This window comes from Oncorhynchus keta, chromosome 11 (genome assembly GCF_023373465.1).
Source record: "Oncorhynchus keta strain PuntledgeMale-10-30-2019 chromosome 11, Oket_V2, whole genome shotgun sequence".
Lineage (NCBI taxonomy): Eukaryota > Metazoa > Chordata > Actinopteri > Salmoniformes > Salmonidae > Oncorhynchus > Oncorhynchus keta.
This window is the reverse complement of record NC_068431.1, coordinates 48829434-48851143: the sequence shown is the minus strand read 5'-3', so window position 1 is coordinate 48851143 and position 21710 is coordinate 48829434. Positions and strand designations below refer to the sequence as shown.

The window sequence follows — 21710 nt, the reverse complement described above, 5'->3', positions numbered from 1 at the left end:
ATGTCAAATCTAATAATCAATATGACATATTAGATATAAGCTGTTTTATTGCATGCTCCGTCAGAGCTCAAACAATACCAATCAGAGCTCACTGCTGCATTGAAAGTGTCTCATTGATATACTATATATTTTTTTATACAAAGCAAACGTAACCACCTGTGGTTTCTTGATACAGTATTTTTAATTATCTGATCAGGAACATCAAGTGTAGCCAGGGCATGGAGTGGGACCTTTGATGACCTCATTGGAAATGCCATTGCCAACTCTTTGGGTTAACATGCAGCAATGGATTTGCCAGGACTCGCTTCCTACCTAGACTTCTTTGCTGCCGCTCTCAGAATGCTGTTGGCAGGCAAGTTATATTATCAAAAAGGTTTTATGGGGCAAAATAACTGGTAAATGGTCACAGTAAAGAACTCTCTAACTATATATGTTGTATAGTGAACAATGAGCTTACTCTTGATTCTAATAATTTATCACTTGTTTCTTCCATAGGGATTTGGCATTTAACGAGTCTGCTATTGTGAATAAGATTTTTTACAGTAAATACAGTAGTGTTTGTTTTTGTTATCATCGCTGGCTTCATCAAAGGTGACATTGACAACTGGTACATTAGTGAGGAAACTATCCTGAATGGAACAACAAATGAGTAGGAACTTTATACATTTTTTAAATGTTAACCTCAGCACTATTATGAAATACGATGTGTTCTAATGAAGTACAGTAAACTGATATTCAAACAACATGAAGAGATATATCCCTTCAGAAACTTCACATCTGCACTAAATTAAACCACAAATGGCTTAGCTTTGTGGCATTATCCTGCTGAAAAATATATATATTTGCAGATGGATATACTGCTACCATGAAGGGATGCACCTGACTGGCAATTATGTTCAGATACCCTGTGGCACTCAAATGTTGCAACACATAGATTTTAGATACAAAACTATTCACATGCTTCATAATTCACAGTTGTAAATGAGAACTGGCCTACCTGGTTAAATAAAGGTGAAATAAAAAATTAAAACATGTATGATCTCTACAGAAGTTTAATCAATTAATATTATTATTATTAATATTATTTTGGCCTCCTTACAGTTCATTGGAAGAGGAAATGTAAACTCTATCATAACCTATTTGCTAGAAAGGTAAAGCTATCTTGGCGGCGGAGAGAAAATGTTGCTTTTGTACATTTTTCCATTGAGCTGAAAGAAAATATTGCAGATTTTAAGCTAATTTCCAACAATTCCAGAGCTGAGAAAGAACTTTGCAGTTTCAAAGCAAATTTCCTGTAATTCTATGCATTTTGCCATGGCTGCTCAAACATAACAAAATCAATGGGCATGGGCCTGACTTTTTATTTTCGATCCCAGACTGTATTGATTTGAATTGTTTTGTAGTTCTCAAAGATGGTATAAAAATATAATTTATGTATGATTTCTATCTGTTTTTGGTCGTTTAAGTTGACACTGAAACTGTTTTTCCATCCCGAACATTACCACTTAGAAGGCCCACCTAAGAATATTCTATAGAGAAAACCCCCTGTAATTAGTAATGTCCTCCATATTAAGGGGATTGTTTGAGATTTTTGCAGTGAGACCATTTATCTACTTCCCCAGAGTCGGATAAACTGGAACAGCTAGCATGCCAACTGTTCTTGTAGACTTCCAGTCATTGTGCTAACACTAGTTAGCATTTGCTCGTGAAACTACCTCCTGTTCTTCATACTAGACACAGAGACATAAATTGGTATTCACGATAGTATTCTCTTGTATCTAACGATATTCATCAAAATGGTTTTGTCATATTAAAACATCCCCACAAATATTTCACACCCAAAAATAAGCAGACCCTCTGCACTACATCCATATAGACCACCCGCGAGGCGCGGGAAAACCCTCGAGCCAGAGAGAACAAGGGATTGGCATCCGGCAAGCAATATTAAGACTTCCGTTTTTCCGATTTTGCCTTCAAAATAAAAGTCACGGTGAAACGCTAATTATGATACGAAATCTTTTTTTTCAGATTTGGATAGTTCAAATATTCAAATTATTTAACAAAATTATAGCTACATCAGGGAAAAATCTAAACGAAAGAGAATGACTACTTTATATAGATAATTAATATTATAAGGTGGAGCACATTGGGAAATGGCTGCTATTGTCATTTTACTATTGTCATTTTATGTTATATGACTGGTGCTATGATTAAAAGTGTTTCTTGGTTCTCACAGATCCTATCACGTTATAATTTATGTCCAGTTTTGTTGAGATGTATTCCTAGATGATTATATGGACTAGTGGCTTATACACTGAGTATGCAAAACATTTAGGACACCATCCTAATATTCAGTTGCTGTGCCCCTTTTGCCCTCAGAACAGCCTCAATTAGTTGGGGCATGGACTCTACAAGGTGTCTAAAGCATTCCACAGGGATGCTGGCCCATGTTGACTCCAATGCTCCCCACGGTTGTGTCAAGTTGGCTGGATGTCCTTTGAGTGGTGAACCATTCTTGATACACAAGGGAAACTGTTGAGTGTGAAAAACCCAGCGGCATTGCAGTTGTTGACACAAACCGGTGCGCCTAGCTTTCACCTGGATTCACCTGGTCAGTGTATATCATGGAAAGAGCCGAGTTCTACTAATGTTGTGTACACTCAGTGTACGTCTTGTCCTAGTAGCACCCTCTAGTGGCTGAAAGCCTCATGTGCCTAGTCAGAGTTGTGTGAAACCATAAAGCTATGTGCTGTACCCAGCAGTTGTCTTACTATCTTTCAGTGCTGGAAAAAAAAAATACTTGAGTAAAAGTAAATATACGTTAATAGAAAATGACTCAAGTAAGTGTGAAAGTCACCCAGTAAAATACTACTTGACACAAAGTTGGAAGCACAGAATCATCTAGAATGTCATTGTATGCTGTATCATTAAGATTTCCATTTACTGGAACTAAGGAGCCTAACACCAAACTTTACAGATGGCACTATACATTTGGGCAGGTAGCGTTCTCCTAGCATCCGTCAAACACAGATTCGTCAGTCTGACTGACAGATGGTGAAGCATAATTTATCACTCCAGAGAATGCGTTTCCACTGCTCCAGAGTCCAACAGCGGCAAGCTTTATACCACTCCAGCTGGTGCTTGGCATTGCGCATGGTGATCTTGGGCTTGAGTGTAGCTGCTCTGCCTTGGAAACCCATTTCATGAAAGATCCCCGACAAACAGTTATTGTGCTGAAGTTGCTTCCTTGCTTCAGCACTTGGCGGTCCCGTTCTGTGAGCTTGTGTGGCCTACCACTTCGCGCCTGAGCCTCTGTTGCTCTTAGACGTTTCCAATTCACAATAACAGCATTTACAGTTCACCGGGGGAAGCTCTAGCAGGGCAAGAATTTGATTCACTGACGTGTTGGAAAGGGGGCATCCTATGACGGTGCCACTTTGAAAGTCACTGAGCACTTCAGTAAGGCCATTCTACTGCCAATGTTTGTCTATGGAGATTGCATGGCTGTTTGCTCGATTTTATACACCTGTCAGCAACGGGTATGGATGAAATAGCCGAATCCACTAAATTGAAGCGGTGTCCACATACTTTTACATATATAGGGTATATACAGGGTAAGTACCAGTACCAAATGTATAATGTACAGGGTCGGGATACTGGAGTTGTTAAGGTAGATTTAGATGTAGGCAGGGGTAAGGAGAAAGTGACTGGTAGCAGGATAAATCATCATTATAATAATTAATATAGCAGCAGTATAAGTGGTGTGTGGGTGTGTGTGTATGTATGTATGTATGTGTGTGGGTGTCAGTGTGTGTGTTCGTCCGTGTGTGTGTACTTGCATGTGTTTTTACATGCGTGTGTGTGTGTGCAGGACTGTCAGTGTAGGTGTGTGTGAGTGTCTGTCTAGAGACCTGTGAGTGGCATTTAGTCAGTGCAGATAATCAGTGCAGATACACTGTGGGTGAGTGTGGCCAGCAAACACCTAGCTGTTGAAATGTCTCAGTGCTTGAGGATAGAAGCTGTTTCGGAGCCTGTTGGTTAGCATAATAGCAAGCTAGGAATCAAATCACATTTTATTGGTCACATACACACGGGGTTAGCAGATGTTATTGCGAGTGTAGCGAAATGCTTGTGCTTCTAGTTCCGAAAGTGCAGAAATATCTAGCAAGTAATCTAACAATTCCACAACAAATACCTAATGCACACAATTCTAAGTAAAGGGATGGAATAAGAATTGGTGCATATACAGTGGGGCAAAAAAGTATTTAGTCAGCCATCAATTGTGCAAGTTCTCCCACTTAAAAAGATGAAAGAGGCCTGTAGTTTGTTTTCATCATAGGTACACTTCAACTATGACAGACAAAATTAGAAAAGAAATCCAGGAAATCACATTGTAGGATTTTTAATGAATTTACTTGCAAATTATGGTGGAAAATAAGTATTTGGTCACCTACAAACAAGCAAGATGTCTGGCTCTCACAGACCTGTAACTTCTTCTTTAAGAGGCTCCTCTGTCCTCCACTCATTACCTGTATTAATGGCACCTGTTTGAACTTGTTATCAGTATAAAAGACACCTGTCCACAACCTCAAACAGTCACACTCCAAACTCCACTATGGCCAAGACCAAAGAGCTGTCAAAGAACACCAGAAACAAAATTGTAGACCTGCACCAGGCTGGGAAGACTGCATCTGCAATAGGTAAGCAGCTTGGTTTGAAGAAATCAACTGTGGGAGCAATTATTAGGAAATGGAAGACATACAAGACCACTGATAATCTCCCTCGATCTGGCGCTCCACGTAAGATCTCACCCCGTGGGGTCAAAATGATCACAAGAACGGTGAGCAAAAATCCCAGAACCACACGGGGGGACCTACTGAATGACCTGCAGAGAGCTGGGACCAAAGTAACAAAGCCTACCATCAGTAACACACTACGCCGCCAGGGACTCAAATCCTGCAATGCCAGACGTGTCCCCCTGTTTAAGCCAGTACATGTCCAGGCCCATCTGAAGTTTTTTAGAGAGCATTTGGATGATCCAGAAGAAGATTGGGAGAATGTCATATGGTCAGAGGAAACCAAAATATAACTTTTTGGTAAAAACTCAACTCGTCGTGTTTGGAGGACAAAGAATGCTGAGTTGCATCCAAAGAACACCATACCTACTGTGAAGCATGGGGGTGGAAACATCATGCTTTGGGGCTGTTTTTCTGCAAAGGGAACAGGACGACTGATCCGTGTAAAGGAAAGAATGAATAGGGCCATGTATAGTGAGATTTTTAGTGAAAACCTCCTTCCATCAGCAAGGGCATTGAAGATGAAACGTGGCTGGGTCTTTCAGCATGACAATGATCCCAAACACACTGCCCGGGCAACGAAGGAGTGACTTCGTATAGAAGCATTTCAAGGTCCTGGAGTGGCCTAGCCAGTCTCCAGATCTCAACCCCATAGAAAATCTTTGGAGGGAGTTGAAAGTCCATGTTGCCCAGCAACAGCTCCAAAACATCACTGCTCTAGAGGAGATCTGCATGGAGGAATGGGCCAAAATTCCAGCAACAGTGTGTGAAAACCTTGTGAAGACTTACAGAAAACATTTGACCTCTGTCATTGCCAACAAAGGGTATTTAACAAAGTATTGAGATAAACTTTTGTTATTGACCAAATACTTATTTTCCACCATAATTTGCAAATAAATTCATAAAAATCCTACAATGTGATTTTCTGGATTTTTTTCCCTCATTTTGTCTGTCATGGTTGAAGTGTACCTATGATGAAAATTACAGGCCTCTCTCATCTTTTTAAGTGGAGAACTTGCACAATTGGTGGCTGACTAAATACTTTTCTGCCCCACTGTAAATATATGGATGAGCAATGGCCGAGCAGAATAGGCAAGATGCAATAGATGGTATAAAATACAGTATATACATATGGGATGAGTAACGCAAGATATGTAAACATCATTGGTAAAGTGGCATTAATAAAGTGACTAGTGATCCATTTGTTAGAGTGACTAATGATTTCAAGTCTGTATGTAGGCAGCAGCCTTTCTGTGTTAGTGATGGCTGTTAAAAAGTCTGATGACCTGGAGATATAAGCTATTTTTCAGTCTCTCGGCCCCAGCTTTGATGCACCTCCCCTTTTTGGATAGTAGCGGGGTGAACAGGCAGTGGCTCGGGTGGTTGTTGTCCTTGATTATCTTTTTGGCATTCCAAAGGACTGATGGTTTGCTAAACTAGCAAGTCTGTAGCTCAGTTGGTAGAGCATGGCGCTTGTAACGCCAGGGTAGTGGGTTCGATTCCCGGGACCACCCATACGTAGAATGTATGCACACATGACTGTAAGTCGCTTTGGATAAAAGCGTCTGCTAAATGGCATATATATATTAAAAAAATTAAAAAATTGTCATTTAGCAGACACTCTAATCAAGAGCGACTTACAGGAGGAATTAGGCTTCATAGGTACCTTGCTTTTACATCGCCATTTCTCTCTATAAGAAATATTATGGGTAGGCCGTCAATGTAAATAATAATTTGTTCTTAACTGACTTGCCTAGTTAAATAAGGTTAATTACATTTTATTTAAATGAGCCAATGTGTCATTTATAGGCCTACAGTTTATTGCATTCAGGGCTATGGAGTGGGTGAAGTATAGTGTTGCTATGTATTTAGAAATTACACCATATGTAGATTCTACTGACGCCACTGAGTATTCCCAACCCCACTTTTACATTGGCACATAAGTATACTTTTTTCTCTATAAGCCAATAGGTATTTCATATACAGTGTATTGCAATGGGGACATGTGTTTCACTTTGAAAAAAAACAACAATAAAAAAAACATTTAATGCAATGTCACTTAAATATTAATCATAGTTCATGTTTAGACAATTCTTTTTCAAATATCTTGAATAAATACATGGGGGGACTTTTATTATGAACATTTTCTAAATGCCATGATAGGGAAGTACTTTTTTTTTATGTCACTGACGAGTCGCTGGTAGAAGGATTAGTTACACATATCTTTGTCCAGACTGTAACGTTAGCCACCAAATTTTACGAAATACCTGAAAGGGGACTTCTTAAAAGGTATGTTTTGCAGCATTCACCATTTGTATTTCATGTGGTAGTTGAACTGGATGCATACATTTTCGCCCCGAAACTATCTTGCTAGAAAGCTATGGTTAGCTTCTTCTTGCGAGCTAGTTTCCTGGCTGTGGGCGGCTAGGCAGCATTCTCCAGCGTTGCGTGCTGGTAGTTAACAATAATGCACTTACTTTATAGCTACATGGGGCATACTTGATAGATAATCTTTATTCATCCCGTGTGAGTAGATATTGAGCTTCGTTTTTCAGAGCTAAAGCGTAGGTAGCTAGTTAATAGCAACTGGCTGTCGAGGCCTTCGGCAAAGGCCTATTCGATGTAACTAGCTACAGTAGCTAACGTTAGCTTGCATCTACGTTGTTCTGGGCTGGTAGACATTATTCTTTCTGTGAGGGACCTCAATTGACATCTAGTTAGCTATTGAATGATTAAAGATGGTAGTTTTTCAGATACACAGTCGTCGAAGGAGACATCCTTCCCAAGGCTCTTCTTTAGGGCCTACACCTTATACCAGGCTGTATCACTGTTTGGCCGGGGTAGGCCGTCATTGTAAATAATAATTTGTTCTTATCAGACTTGGCTAGTAAAATAACGGTTAAATAAAAATTATACAAAAAATATATAATAATAAAAAATAAAAAAACATTGATTTAGACGTCAAATGATACTTGTCACGTGCGCCGAATACAACAGGTGTGTAGACCTTACCGTGAAACGCTTACTTTACAAGCCGTTAACTAACCTTGCAGTTCAAGAAATAGTTAAAATATTTACTAAAGTAACACAATAAAATTACATAACAATAACGAGGTTATTATACCGGGGCTACCGTAACTGAGTCAATGTGCGGGGTTACAGTTTGGTCGAGTTAAGTTTGTACATGTAGGTTGGGGTACGTGACTATGCATAGATATTAAAAAGCGAGTAACAACAGTGTAAAAACAGGGTGGCCATTTGATTAATTGTTCAGTAGTCTTATAGCTTGGGGTAGAAGCCTTTTGAACATAGACTTAGTGCTCCATTACCCCGCGGTAGCAAAGAGAAGTCTATGACTTGGGTGACTGGAGTCTTTGACACTTTTTTTGGGCCCTTCCTCTGACACTGCCTACTATATAGGTTGCCTTAGACATGTTTATGTTACTACATCAGTTGAAATGACTGAACACCATTTTCCCCCAATTTCAGAATAAACTTCTCTGTGCCCTGACAGTTTGAGGATGGAGGACAGTGAGGGTCACAGCTCTGCACACCAAGGATCTGGTGATGGTGCAACGAGCACTATGAACTTATATGCCACTCTGGGGCTCTCTCCAGAAGACGTGGATGCTCTGGCCCAGATTCCAGAAAATGAGATCAGTGTGGAGACGTTGCCTTATCTGATAATGAAACTGAAGGCCAGTCGAGCCAAGCAAGAGGAGCAGGGACAGGCCTCCCCAAAGGGAGACAGCTGTCAGGAGGATACAGATGATGGAGACCTTAGCAAACAGGACAGTCCCCCTGCTGTCTCTCGCAGGTCAAACAGCCACTGTGACACTGATTATAGGAGAGAGGAGATTCACAGTCGACCAGAGCGGACTGAGGCAAGGAGAGGTTCCCGTCACACTAGGCCCTCAATGGAAAAACCATCCGACAGCCAGCAAAAGATTCCTTTCTCCTATCAAGTGGATGATTTTCATGGAGTTGTGCCCAAGGTTTACCCACACACATGCTCTCTATGCTTATGCATGTTGAATTCTAATAAGGTAAGCTTTGTTATATTTCAAAACTCTTGCCGTTGGACTGTTTATATATATTTTTAATCAGAACACTCAACCTTTCACAATGGCAGTAAATTTAGCTTAATATTATTATTTTTTTTTTCACAGACATGGAAGGAACATCTCAATGGATTACGACATGCGGAGGGCTGTCAAGAACTCTCGCGTCTGTAAGTGTTTTCATGCAAAGTAAAACATTTGGAAAATGTACTATAAAAGGTCACAAAATCAATTAAGATATTTTCTATAATATGGTTTTATTTCAATTCGTTTTTTCTTTGTTTTTGTTTCTTTACAGATATCCAGATTGGAAAAAACATGATGCTCGGAAGGAAATGTTAGGGAAAACATGAAATTAAGCTTTACGTTGAAAATAGGCATGTCATGATGTAAAACCATTAGCTGTTCCTCTTCTTACTTAGCACTGTTTACGTTATCTTCCAGGTCCAACTCCATTCCAAGTAGAGATGCTATTTCAACCACCCAGAAGTCTGCATCAGAAAGACACTATTTGAAACCCAGGGTAATGATGCCCCTTTTGTGACAATATTCTCTTATAAATAGAGCATTTTTAATTCACATATGTTTATTTGCTTAAAGCTGCATGCTTGAATGTATTTCCATTTTACTTCAGGCTGGCACGAAGGTGGTGGTCACAAAATTTCCCCATGGCTCTGTTTGTGTTGAAGACTTGATGACTTTGGCCAAGCCATTCGGCACGGTTGTAAAACATCTGGTGTTCCCCTGCAAGGTAAGTTACACAAATTGATGATAAAAACCAAGTAATAAACACTCTAAACTCTTAAACATGCACTATGCAGAAATTGTTCTGCCATTTCCTGGTTGCTAAAATTAATAGTTCACCTAATTTCAGTGTATGTGACAAAACAATTAAGTATAGTGTAGAGAATCATTGTACCATCTAAACCTCTGTGAAACATTTATTTTCAATAACCAAAAATATTTGCAGTTCTAATACCAATACCTACTGTATGCTACATACTTAATGAGTGCATAGGACAGGGCGGCAGGGTAGCCTAGTGGTTAGAGCGTTGGGCTAGTAACCGAAAGGTTGCAATTTCGAATCCCCGAGCTGACATGGTACAAATCTGTCGTTCTGCCCCTGAACAAGGCAGTAAAATGTCTAGCTAGTCATTTGTTATGCTAACAAGCTAGCAAGAGGTTGCATAGCAATAGCATCAACTTCCGGTAGACAGGCGAAGCGCTAGTACGCACAACTGAAACGATAGCATTCGTTTACAGTATACTAAAATTAACTAATTGTATATTTTTTAAATGATTTATTTTACCTTTATTTAACTAGGCAAGTCAGTTAACCTCTTGCTCCTACCTGGCACGCAGGCGTCCCATCTAGAGCTCTGGAAATGCAAATGCGCTACGCTAAATGCTAATAGTATTAGTTAAAACTCAAACGTTCATTAAAATACACATGCAGGGTATTGAATTAAAGCTACACTCGTTGTGAATCCAGGCAACAAGTCAGATTTTTAAAATGCTTTTCGGCGAAAGCATGAGAAGCTATTATCTGATAGCATGTAACACCCCAAAAGACCCGCAGGGGACGTAAACAAAATAATTAGCATATTTGGTGCTACACAAACCGCACAATAAAATATAAAACATTCATTACCTTTGACCATCTTCTTTGTTGGCACTCCTAGATGTCCCATAATCACTATTGGGTCTTTTTTTCCCCGATTTAAATCGGTCCATATATAGCCTAGATATCGATCTATGAAGACTGTGTGATAAACGGGAAAAAAAATAGCGTTTCATAACGTAACGTCATTTTTTAAAATTCAAAAAGTCGACGATAAACTTTCACAAAACACTTCGAAATACTTTTATAATGCAACTTTAGGTATTAGTACACGTTAATAAGCGATAAAATTCATCAGGAGGCGATGTAAATTCTATAGGTCTGGAGAGATGCTCGACCAAAATGTCTGGAGAGAGCTCGACCAAAACATCCGGTCGGAGACCGGAGGGAATCGGTTCCCTTGATTCGGTTTGACCAAGAATCAAAGCCGAATCAAATGACAAGACTCTAGGCATCGTGTGGAAGCTGTAGGCACTGCAACCTCGGCCTCATTTAATTCGGTTCACTTTGAACAATTCCTGGAAGTAGCGCAAGGATATTTATTTCCATTTTCAGTGATCAGATTTTCCTGCACTTTTCGATAAAACGCACGTTCTGTTATAGTCACAGCCGTGATTTAACCAGTTTTATAAACGTCTGAGTGTTTTCTATCCACACATACTAATCATATGCATATACTATATTCCTGGCCTGAGTAGCAGGGCGCTGAAATGTTGCGCGATTTTTAACAGAATGTTCGAAAAAGTAGAGGGTCGACTTAACAGGTTAAGAACAAACTCTTATTTTCAATGACTGCCTAGGAACAGTGGGTTGTTGACTAGCTAGACATTTTACGATTCCCGGTGTGTTAGTAAATTCAATCTGGAGTGCCAGCGTGCGCTCTGGGTGTTTGTAAATCCAGAGCATTGTCAGATTGTCCTTTGTAAATTCAGAGCGTTTTGCTCTGAGGGTTTAGAACGCACACTGGACGCTCTGGCCGAGGAGTAGGGTTGATCCGTGCGTTCAACGGCAGTCAAGCACCCAAGCTAACTGGTTAACGTTGGCTAGCTACTTCCAGACACATAATGAGCGAGAACCTCAGTCTGACCTGTTCACTGACCCTAGCAGAGCTGGGTTAGGCTGCTTTTATGTTACCCAGACTGTTGGTGACTGTAACTGCTGCTGGCAACAATTGAATGACACAGTTTTTTTGCTGACGTTTACTGATGGGTGTTGAGCGTTCATCAGTTATTCTGCGCTCTGGCACACGCAGACGAGAGTCGGATCAATTTTTTTTGTCACGTGCCAAATGGCATACAATATTATTCCCTTCTGCACACGCTTGACACATGACCAAATATTTTACATTTGTGAAACTGAAGGGTCTTGTGCACAAAATCTCTTAAGGGCATCTCATGAATCCTAACTTTATTTGAGATAGGAGAGACTCTTCATCAAAGAACAGTAGCATGGATGAAGTCTGTTTCTTTTCTCCGTCCACCATACAGGTCAGGCGACGTGGACCAACTATTCCATCGACGTCTTCAGTTATGTCCTCTGCCTTTATGTTTTGCGCCACCCCAGAAATAATCACCTTGCTAGGCGCCCTGCTGCAAAAATCCATGCAGGAAATATTCTACTCCGATATCTTAAAACACGCTTCTTCTTGCGACTCAGACTCCAGACTTTCCTCCAACACATTCCAGATTTTCCTGGAGACGTAAACGGATTTCCCAAGTAGCATTGATCCAAAACCCTGACTCGGACCAAAAACGAGTCTAGTGGTTCCTGTTTTCCAACATAGCTTTGCTACTCTTGTTTCCCTTTTTCTTCGCCACTAACCCACTCATTCTTACTTTCTGTACTATTAGCTTCACTACTCAGTTTCCGCCATCTTCCATCCTCAGTCACTCTAGCTTCGCCTTTGGCTGCGTATTTGCATTAACAGCCCTAAAAGCACAGAGATAGTGTACACTGCTTGTATACTTTGTATTTTGGCGAAGTTAGTACGACATCCGGGAACTTTTGGTGTACTAACTATATCCATGCTATGACCAATAAGCATACTATATTCTCAATTCACGTCACAAATAGTGCAGTTCGTATGAGTATTCAAAACACAGCTATTGTCTTTTCAGCTATTTGAAGCTGGTGTACAAAACCGAAGGTAAAAGAGGAAACTTAAACCAAGGAAGCATAGAAATGTTCTATGTGCCCTATATCTACTGCTTCTTAGACTTGCTTTCAATGAGAATGACACAGATATATCTAATTTCTATGTGAATTTGGTTGGGTTGCCCAAAAAGTAAAATTTTGCAGCTTTTAACATTCTCTCTCAAAATCTGTAGTTGAATGTTTTGGATGATTCACTGTTGTATTGGTTTGTTACAGGGATTCCTGGAGTTTGATTCTCACAAAGAGGCAGTCAATATGGTGAATCACTTCAGTGAAAAGCAAGCTTTCGTGAAGGGATATAAGTTGAATCTGTACTTGTCACCTATGGTGTGCAGTATTCATGTAAGTGCACCTGCCTCTTAAAAGTTTGAGATTCTGTGTTCTTAATCACAGAGATCCCAGTATGAGCTTGTTTTTTCCTTCAGCCGCCAAGGTTGGATGAACCAACAGAAAAACGGCCGACCAAACAAGCTACCAATACAGTGGTTTGTTTTTCCCGCCTACCTCCTGGGAAGGAAAGAGAATCTGAGATTCTTGATCTCGCCAAGATGTTTGGGGATGTGCGGCATTCAACATTTTCAAGTGATCAGGTAAAGGTTCGGGCAATATGGAATTAAAGTGTGGTCAATCATATTCTGCAAATCTCTGGTGATTTCAAATAGACAACAATTATTAAAACAATTTACTCCAAAACCTTCATTATGCAGCACCATATTTAGCTTCGTCTAATGAATTCTCCCTTATTCATCTGCAGGCCCTGATTGAGATGGTAGATTGGAAGGATGCTGACATTATGGTGAAGTACTACCACTCCAACCCCCTAAAGATCAGTGGAAAGAGTGTCAAAGTATACTTGTCACTGAAACGCCTGAGGTAAGTAAGAGTCCTTCAACTGGGGCTATTGCGGCCAGACCGATTTTCCTGTGGGACTCATCAGGAAGTATGTCTCAGGGAAGTTTACCTCAATGGTTTTTGCCTTGTAGAGAAAGTCCTGACTCCACCACATCCAGAAGAGCAGATTCCAGTAAAGGCCGCAGCAGCAGACACAAGAGTGAGGAGACTAGCAAGACCTCAAACGCCACGAACAAAGAGAAACCCAGTACAGGCAAACAACCTGCTGAGAAAGTGATGGAACAAGGAGAAGGTCAACAAAGCACCTCAGAGGAGGTCAAGGAAGTGGTCAAGCAGGACATCAAGGAGGAGGACGTTGATTTGGAAAACAAAGATCTGGACGAAGAGATTATCCAGGTGGAAGCTAAACAAAGCTTGTTAGATGACGAGAATGGAGCTGGTGTTGATACTAAAGACCCTGCTCCTTCTAAAAGTGCCTCTCTGGTGGCTGATTCTAAAGATAAGGGGGAACCCGAAATCTCAGAACTTTTGACAGACGATACCTTGGAGGATTGTGACATCAAGGCCGCCGACGATCCAGCTCTGTGTGATGCTGACGTCTCAATGGAGAACATGGTGGAACAGGAGAGCTTTCAAGAAGATGTAAGAAATTCTTGTCATTCATATTTGTGACCGGAACCAACAAAAGGCATATTGTTCCCAGAATTGAAAATAAGTTTGTCAAGTAACCAAGATGTGGGTTCCTAGCAATGGCTTCTTAAAGCATGTGTGCTTCAACTCTTCAACTTGGTTGAAGTTCTGGGAGCTTTCCTGAGAATGTAGTTTGGTTGAGTGAGATCCTCCACTGATCAGTTGAAACAGATGTTGCCATCTATTGCCTAGAACCACTGAAATCTGGCAGAAGTTTCAGTGGCAAATAAAATGCATCTGACACTTCAGATTGAACCTCGTCAATCTAGACAAACAGTCAAGATGTTTTCTGTGACTCATGTCAGCAATGCCCGGTTTGACTCATGGCTTGTTGGAATATTGAGTTTGCTTGATACCATAGCCTGCTACTTACAGTGCCTTCAGAAAGTATTCATGCACCTTTAACTATTCCACATTTTGTTGTTAGTCTGAATTTAAAATGTATTACTTAGTCTCACATCTACACATAATACGCATTATGACAAAGTGAAAACATGTTTTTATAAATGTTTGCAAATTTGTTTAAAAATTAAATGCATATCTAATTTACATAAGTATTCACACCCCTGAGTCTGTTAGAATCACCTTTCTGGATAAGTCAGATTTTCACCCCTGGATTGTACAATATTGGCACATAATTATTTAAGCTCTGGCAAGTTGGTTGTTGATCATGGCTAGACAGACATTTTCAAGACTTGCCATAGATTTTCAAGCAGATTTAAGTACAAACTGTAACTAGGGAACCACTCGGGAACATTCCATTTTGTCTTGGTAAGCAACTCCAGTGTATATTTGGCCTTGTGTTTTAGGGTATTGTCCTGCTGAAAGGTGCATTTCTCCCCATGTCTGTTGGAAAGCAGACTGAACCAGGTTTTCCTCTTGGATTTTGCCTGTGCTTAGCTCTAAGCAGTGCCTTTTTATCCTTAACTCCCTAGACCTTGACAAGGATACTCGTAACATGATGCCTCCACCACCATGCTTGAAAATATGACGTGGTCCTCAGTTAATTTCTTTCCCCTGTTTCAAACAGGATTAATGTTTTAGAATATTTCTATTCTGTACAGGCTTCCTTATTTTCACTGTCATTTAGGTTAGTATTGTGGAGTAACTACAATGTTGTTGTTCCATCCTCAGTTGTCTCCAATCACAGCAATTAAACACTAATGATTTTTGTCACCAATATTCCATAGTGAAATCCCTGAGCTATTTCCTTCCACTGAGTTAGACTGGGTGTATTGATACGCAAGCGTAATTAATAACTTCACCATGTTCAAAGGGATATTCGATGTCTGATTTTTTTTTTTTTTTTACCCACCTACCAATTGGTGCCCTTATTTGCGAGGCATTGGATGACATCCCTGGTCTTGGTTTGTAATTCACTGCTCGACTGGGGGACCTTACAATTATCTTCATGTGTGGCGTACAGAGATTGGGTAGTCATTTAAAAAAAGTCCATGCAAGTTATTTGACATGTTAGGCACAATTCTACTCCTGAACTTTAGGCTTGCCATTAACAAAAAATGTTACACTTATTGGACACAAGACATTTCAGCTTTTAAAATGTTTTATTTGTAATAATGTCTAAAACCATAATTTCACTTTGAAATGGGGTATTTTGTGTAGGCCAGTGACACACTCTAAATGTAATCCGTTTTAAATTCAGGCTAACACAACAATGGATAAAGTCTAGGGGTGTGAATACTTTCTGAAGGCACTGTATGGAGGCAATGTGATTTGCTCAGGGGCTATTAATTCCATCAGTTTTATGAGTGCCCTACAAATCAGATGGAGATAAGCTTTGAAGGATCTCCTTACGTTCCATGGTTTAATATCAAAGGTTATAGAGCCATCTCTGTACAAGCTCCAATTGTTTCCAGAAAACCTAGACTGACCGTAGTAATCCAGAACAGGCGCTTAATCGCTCAAAAGTCAGCCAAACATTGTTGAACTGCATTGTTGGTTAAGGGATTGTAAGTAAGCATTTCAAGGTTAGGTCTACACCTGTATTCGGCACATGTGACAAATACAATTCGATTTGATCAATTAGACATGCTTATTTGTTCAGCCTTAGCATGGTTAAAACCTGGCCTGACCAAGAGGTTTGAATAACTGTGGATATTTAAGCTGTCAATGTCATTTGTAAAAGTGCAGCCACAGAGTTCACTTCCTAGCTTTGTGACCTGGATCTTTATCATACTTCAGTACTATTGAATACAGTTTTGCATACTTTTATGTTCAGTGTTTGAAATGCTTTTGACAGTTTCCCATTGCAACCTCACATATTTGTGAGATTCGTAATGGTTTTGGTGCAGCACTGTGGACCTTAACTCAAATTCTTTAACTTATTGATGTTGTGGACTTATTTCCAACAGGACAATATGGATGACATGGATTTCCCTGATAATATGGATGACTTTGTTACATTGGATGAACTTGACGACAGTACTGGAGGGGACACACCGCTGGGTAAGCAATGAATGATGCAAAACATTCTTACTTGGCAGCAATGGACAAAAACAATTATTACAGTTGTCGAGCCTGTGTGGATAATCTCCAGATAATGTATAGTAATAATTACTTTTTGTTTTTATTTGCAGAGTCAAAGGATGCTTCATGGGTTGGTATTCCTCCATATCGAGTAGTTGGAATGTGTCAAACGTGTAGAAAAGTTGTTTTTCTTGACAGTCGGTTAAAATTGTTTTCTACAGGATGGAAAAGTTGTCCAAATTAGCCCAATTAGAAAGGGCTATGGAAATGTGGAGGTGGCCCTATTGAAACTGGCAGAGCGGGCAAACGTGAAAGTTGTAAACCATTCCATATCCTTCCTCAGACAGGAGGTATGTTCATAATTATGTTACTTGCAGATATGTTATTTTGGGGATCAGTGTTTTATTTTGTATGGTACCTATCTAGTTTGGTACCTATCTAGTTTTCTTCATGGGATGGAAATGTTGTCAAAGCAACAGTGGTGAATAATTTCACATTCATGTAGTTCGGCATACAGGAAGGAGTTTATTTACCCAACCCCTGATTTGTGCAAATGTTTGTTGTCTTTGTTTTTATGATATAGCTTTTTCTATATTTTCAGGCATGGTTAGAGCTTGAAACTACCGAGGAAGTACGTGAAATGGTGAAATTCTACAAAGGAAACGGACAGTTGTTGAGGAAACATGTTAATATTAGCATGTGCTTTTCACGGAAAGAGTTGGAGGTGGGTTTGGTGTCTGCTAAATGGTGTAGTATGCGTTATGCATCTGATGAAATAATTGAGTTGCAGTGCAGTCAAAGTATTCAGACCCATTGACTTTTTCGACATTTTGCTACGTTGCAGCCTTTTACTAAAATTGATTCAATTGTTTTTTTCCCCCTCAAGTACAACACACAATGACAAAGCAAATATTGTTTTTTAGATTTTTTTAAAACTAATTTAAACAAAAAAAGAGAGGTCACATTTACTTATGTATTCAGACCCTTTACTGAGTACTTTGTTGAAGCACCCTTGGCAGTGATTACAGCCTCAAGTCTTCTTGGGTGTGACGCTACAAGCTAGGCACACCTGTATTTGGGGAGTTTCTCCCATTCTCCTCATCAGATCCTCTCAAGCTCTGTCAGGTTGGATGTGGAGCGTCGCTGCACAGAGCTGTTCGATCGGGTTCAAGTCCGTGCTCTGGCTGGGCCACTCAAGGACATTCAGAGACTTGGCCTGAAACCACTCCTGCTTTGTCTTGGCTGTGTGTGTGTGCTTAGGGTCGTTGTCCTGTTGGAAGGTGAACCTTCACACCAGTCTGAGGTCCTGAGCGCTCTGGAGCAGATTTTCATCAAGTCTCTCTCTGTACTTTGCTCCATTCATCTTTCCCTCGATTGTGACTAGTCTCCTAGTCCCTGTCGCTGAAAAACATCCCACTAGCATGAATCTGCCACCACCATGCTTCACTGTAGGTGTTCCTCCAGATGTGACACTTGGAATTCAGGCCAAAGAGTTCAATCTTGATTTAATCTGGACTGAGAATCATTTAGGTTTTTTTTTGCAAACCATGCCATCTCTCATGTGCCTCTTTCTGAGGAGTGGCTTCAATCTGGCCACTCTACCATAAAGGCATGATTGGTGGAGTGCTGCAGAGATGGTTGTCTTTCTGGAAGGTTTTCCCATCTCCACAGAGGTCTTGGTCACCTCCCTGACCAAGACCCTTCTCCCTGAATTGCTCAGTTTGGCTGGGCGGCCAGCTCTAGGAAGAGTCTTGGTGGTTCCAAACTTCTTCCATTGAAGAATGATTAAGGCCACTGTGTTCTTGGGGACCTTCTTGGGATGCTTCAGAAATGTTTTGTTACACTTGTCCAGATCTGTGTGTCGACACAATCCTGTCTCGGAGTTCGCCCGACAATTCCTTCAACCTCAGCTTGGTTTTTGCTCTGATATGCACAGTCAACAGTGGGACCTTATCTAGACCGGTGAGTGCCTTTCCAAATCAATGGAGTCCACCTGTGGTAAATTCAAATCAAGTTGAATAAAAAATCTCAAGAATGATCAATGGAAACAGGATGCACCTGAGATCAAATTTGAGTCTCATAGCAAAGGGTCTGAATACTTAAGTAAAAAATGTATTTCAGTTTATATTTAATAAAATTGCAAACATATCTAAACCTGTTTTTGCTTTGTCATTATGGGGTATTGTGTATAGATTGAGGGGGGTGTTTTAGAGTAAGGCTGTAACATAACAAAATGTGGAAAGTAAAGGGGTCTGAATACTTGCCAAATGCACTGTATTATAAACTAAACTACAGACCTAGTCAATGTTTGTGTAATGTGACTTTGTTTCTGTTAATGCAGAGTCCTAGTGGGAGATCCATCTACATTTGTATGCTTCCACTCCAGAAGTACTCTGACGTCTCTCTTTTACGACTTGCCCAGCCTTTCGGGAAAATCACTGGCTATAATTTGAACTGGCGTCATGGAAAGGTAAAGTTTCACCTGCCCATTTTGTTTTTCTATTAACGAAGGACTTTCACATGGATGTTTTTTTATTTTCTTTCAGTGTTATATCCAGTTGGAGAGCGTGGAAGCCGCTCAGAAAATGGTGAAGTACTTCCAACGTCCACACAAGTTCTACGGGACCCTGTTAAGGGTCAGTTTGTGCAAAAAGGGAGACTCCCTAATATACTGGTAAATAATTTTAATGACCCTAAGTATATGCAGTAGAGTAGATGATAGAAATGATAGTTAGACAAAATGGAATTTGAAGACTGGATACTGCATTCTATGTCCACTGCCAGTTCAATTGATTGGAATTTATTGGAAGAATATACAGCCAAAGAATAATCTGATAAGGAATGTTGTGATCTATGGTTCAACTGGACTGTATGAGGTCTGTCTAAGTACACTTTCATGATATAGTACTCCATTACATATTCTGCCCTCCTGATTACAGGAAGCCTCCAGTCAAATATGAGCTGTGGTTGTCCAGTCAGAAAGATAGAAGATCAAGAGATCATCATGGAGATGAAAAGACTAATGGCCAGTCAACCAAAAGCCCCTATCCAGAGGTGAGATGGTTATTGCTATGTTTTTGTTTCCTTAATTTAAACAAGGTGAAATATTGCCTTGTTAGTTAAATGTTTGCTGAATATTTATGTATTTAATTTTGGCATGTCCGTGAACAATCCTTTTACAGTTACTGGTTATTCAATAAGTAATCAGTTGGTGTTGGTCTCTCAGGCTAAGTAGAAGAAATTAGTAAAATACATGATTGTGTTTGTATGGCCAGGATGTCCAGAGCCCTGTGTCTGACAGTGAGGGGGTCTGTGGGGACCCTGAGGGTGAGGAAACCAGTGGTGTGGAAGCTCTCTCAGAGGGAAAGGAGAAGCAGGAGGAGGAGAAGCAGGAGGAGGAGGAGAAGCAGCAGGAGGAGGAGAAGCAGCAGGAGGAGGAGAAGCAGGAGGAGGAGCAGGAGGAGGAGGAGGAGCAGGAGGAGGAGGAGAAGCAGGAGGAGGAGGAGAAGCAGGAGGAGGAGGAGAAGCAGCAGCAGGAGGAGGAGAAGCAGCAGCAGGAGGAGGAGAAGCAGCAGCAGGAGGAGGAGAAGCAGCAGCAGGAGGAGGAGAAGCAGCAGCAGGAGGAGGAGAAGCAGCAGCAGGAGGAGAAGAAGAAGAAGCAGGAGGGACCTCTGGGTCCTTATCAACCTGACAACCCTGTTGGTAAGATGCTAGAGAAACTGACTTATGTTTGTGTGGCTGCCTATTTTTATTATCAGGTGTGACAGGGATCTGCTTAAGAGCTTTTAGTGCCATATTGGGATAACAACCCTTTCGCTCTCCTTTTACTTGCAGGGTTAGATTATCTGGTGCCAAGGACTGGATTCTTCTGCAAGCTGTGCAACATCTTCTACAACAATGAGGAAACAGCCAAATCAGTCCACTGTAGCAGTGAGGAACATTATCTGAACCTTAAGGTAATTCTCAACTATGACAAGTCAGTCTTATGAATCATACTTTGGTGTGGTGTTTTTGTAAAAAGAATTAAAACAATTGTTCACCTTGGAGGTAAGAACACATTCTCAACATTCCCCAGGCTTCACTGTTAAATGTTAATTGTCAAATATTCATCAATTTCAAGGGAAACCTTGTTTATTTAAAGCTAGTATCACCTGTGCTTGTAGTATCTCAACCATTTGGAAAAATTAGACTTGGATCTGTTTTAGCTATTCTTGGTAATGGGTTAACATAGATAATGCATTGAAAATGTACACTGATTTTGTTCTCTTTCAGAGAAAGATGGATAAAGAAACAGACCGTATCTGATTGAGGATTGTAGTCTTCCCAGAGGAGGGCCGTTTTAGTATAAACATTTCTGTCCAGTTTGTTTTTAACATTCCAGTCTTTTTTGTTACTGTTAACATTGTTACCCATTTGAAATTAATTAATGCAGCCTATTACGAAATGTAGTCCCATTCTGTGGTTAGGAATAGTACCTGGATTTAGTTTCCTCTTATTGAATAAATAAATGTTGGACTTGTTCTTTGACTTCTGCCGTTACTTTTGTCACCTCTTATGGCTAACATTTACGCTGAACCTACTGCACTTGACAGAGGCCTATGGTTGTTTATGGTCAACTGTCATTTATCAAGGACATGTGGACAGGTTTGGCTTGAACTCCATCCCATAATTTTCCGTAACCCAGAGAACCATCTGGTGCTTGACTGACAGCAGAGCTGGCTAAGAAGATTCACCCAGTCTGTGGCAAGGAGCAGCACATCGCTTGAGGAAAAAGACAAATGAGGGAGATCGAACAAACAGGCCTAGACGCTTCTGATAGGGGAGAGTTCAGTGAATGTATTCCATAACATAACACAAACGCGAGGCTACAAATGTTGTGCATTTTATATTCAAGCTACCACTGTTTTGGAACACTGCCTTCAGGGAAATGTCATGAAAGCTTGACTCCGGTTATGTAGACAGTGTAATTAGTTCAACCACTGACAATAGTGAAGGGGTGTGTCATGTTATTAGAGTGATGGAGAATGAAAAATAAGTTTAGATGTTGAA

At 40.4% G+C, this 21710-nt stretch overlaps 1 protein-coding gene across 1 annotated transcript; it reads left to right on the top strand.

Annotated features, from left to right (window-relative positions):
* Positions 1-6939: 6939 nt before the first annotated feature.
* LOC118390471 (matrin-3-like) lies at positions 6940-21182 on the top strand. The gene is made up of 21 exons (XM_035781071.2): positions 6940-7085; positions 8286-8842; positions 8966-9027; positions 9156-9194; positions 9302-9380; positions 9492-9608; positions 12849-12974; positions 13058-13222; positions 13387-13505; positions 13616-14126; positions 16547-16640; positions 16772-16791; positions 16883-17011; positions 17263-17385; positions 19003-19131; positions 19208-19335; positions 19601-19715; positions 19937-20167; positions 20219-20363; positions 20496-20617; positions 20934-21182. Exons 2-21 carry the CDS (start codon positions 8318-8320, stop codon positions 20964-20966), a joined length of 3012 nt encoding a protein of 1003 aa, XP_035636964.2. The 5' UTR covers positions 6940-7085; positions 8286-8317; the 3' UTR covers positions 20967-21182.
* Positions 21183-21710: the final 528 nt, after the last annotated feature.

Coding starts and splice junctions, on each gene's coding strand:
- LOC118390471 (XM_035781071.2), top strand. CDS start 8,318: ATGGAGGACAGTGAGGGTCACAGCTCTGCACACCAAGGATCTGGTGAT. Junction 19,132..19,207: donor TGAACTGGCGTCATGGAAAG/GTAAAGTTTCAC, acceptor ATTTTCTTTCAG/TGTTATATCCAGTTGGAGAG. Junction 19,336..19,600: donor GGAGACTCCCTAATATACTG/GTAAATAATTTT, acceptor TCCTGATTACAG/GAAGCCTCCAGTCAAATATG.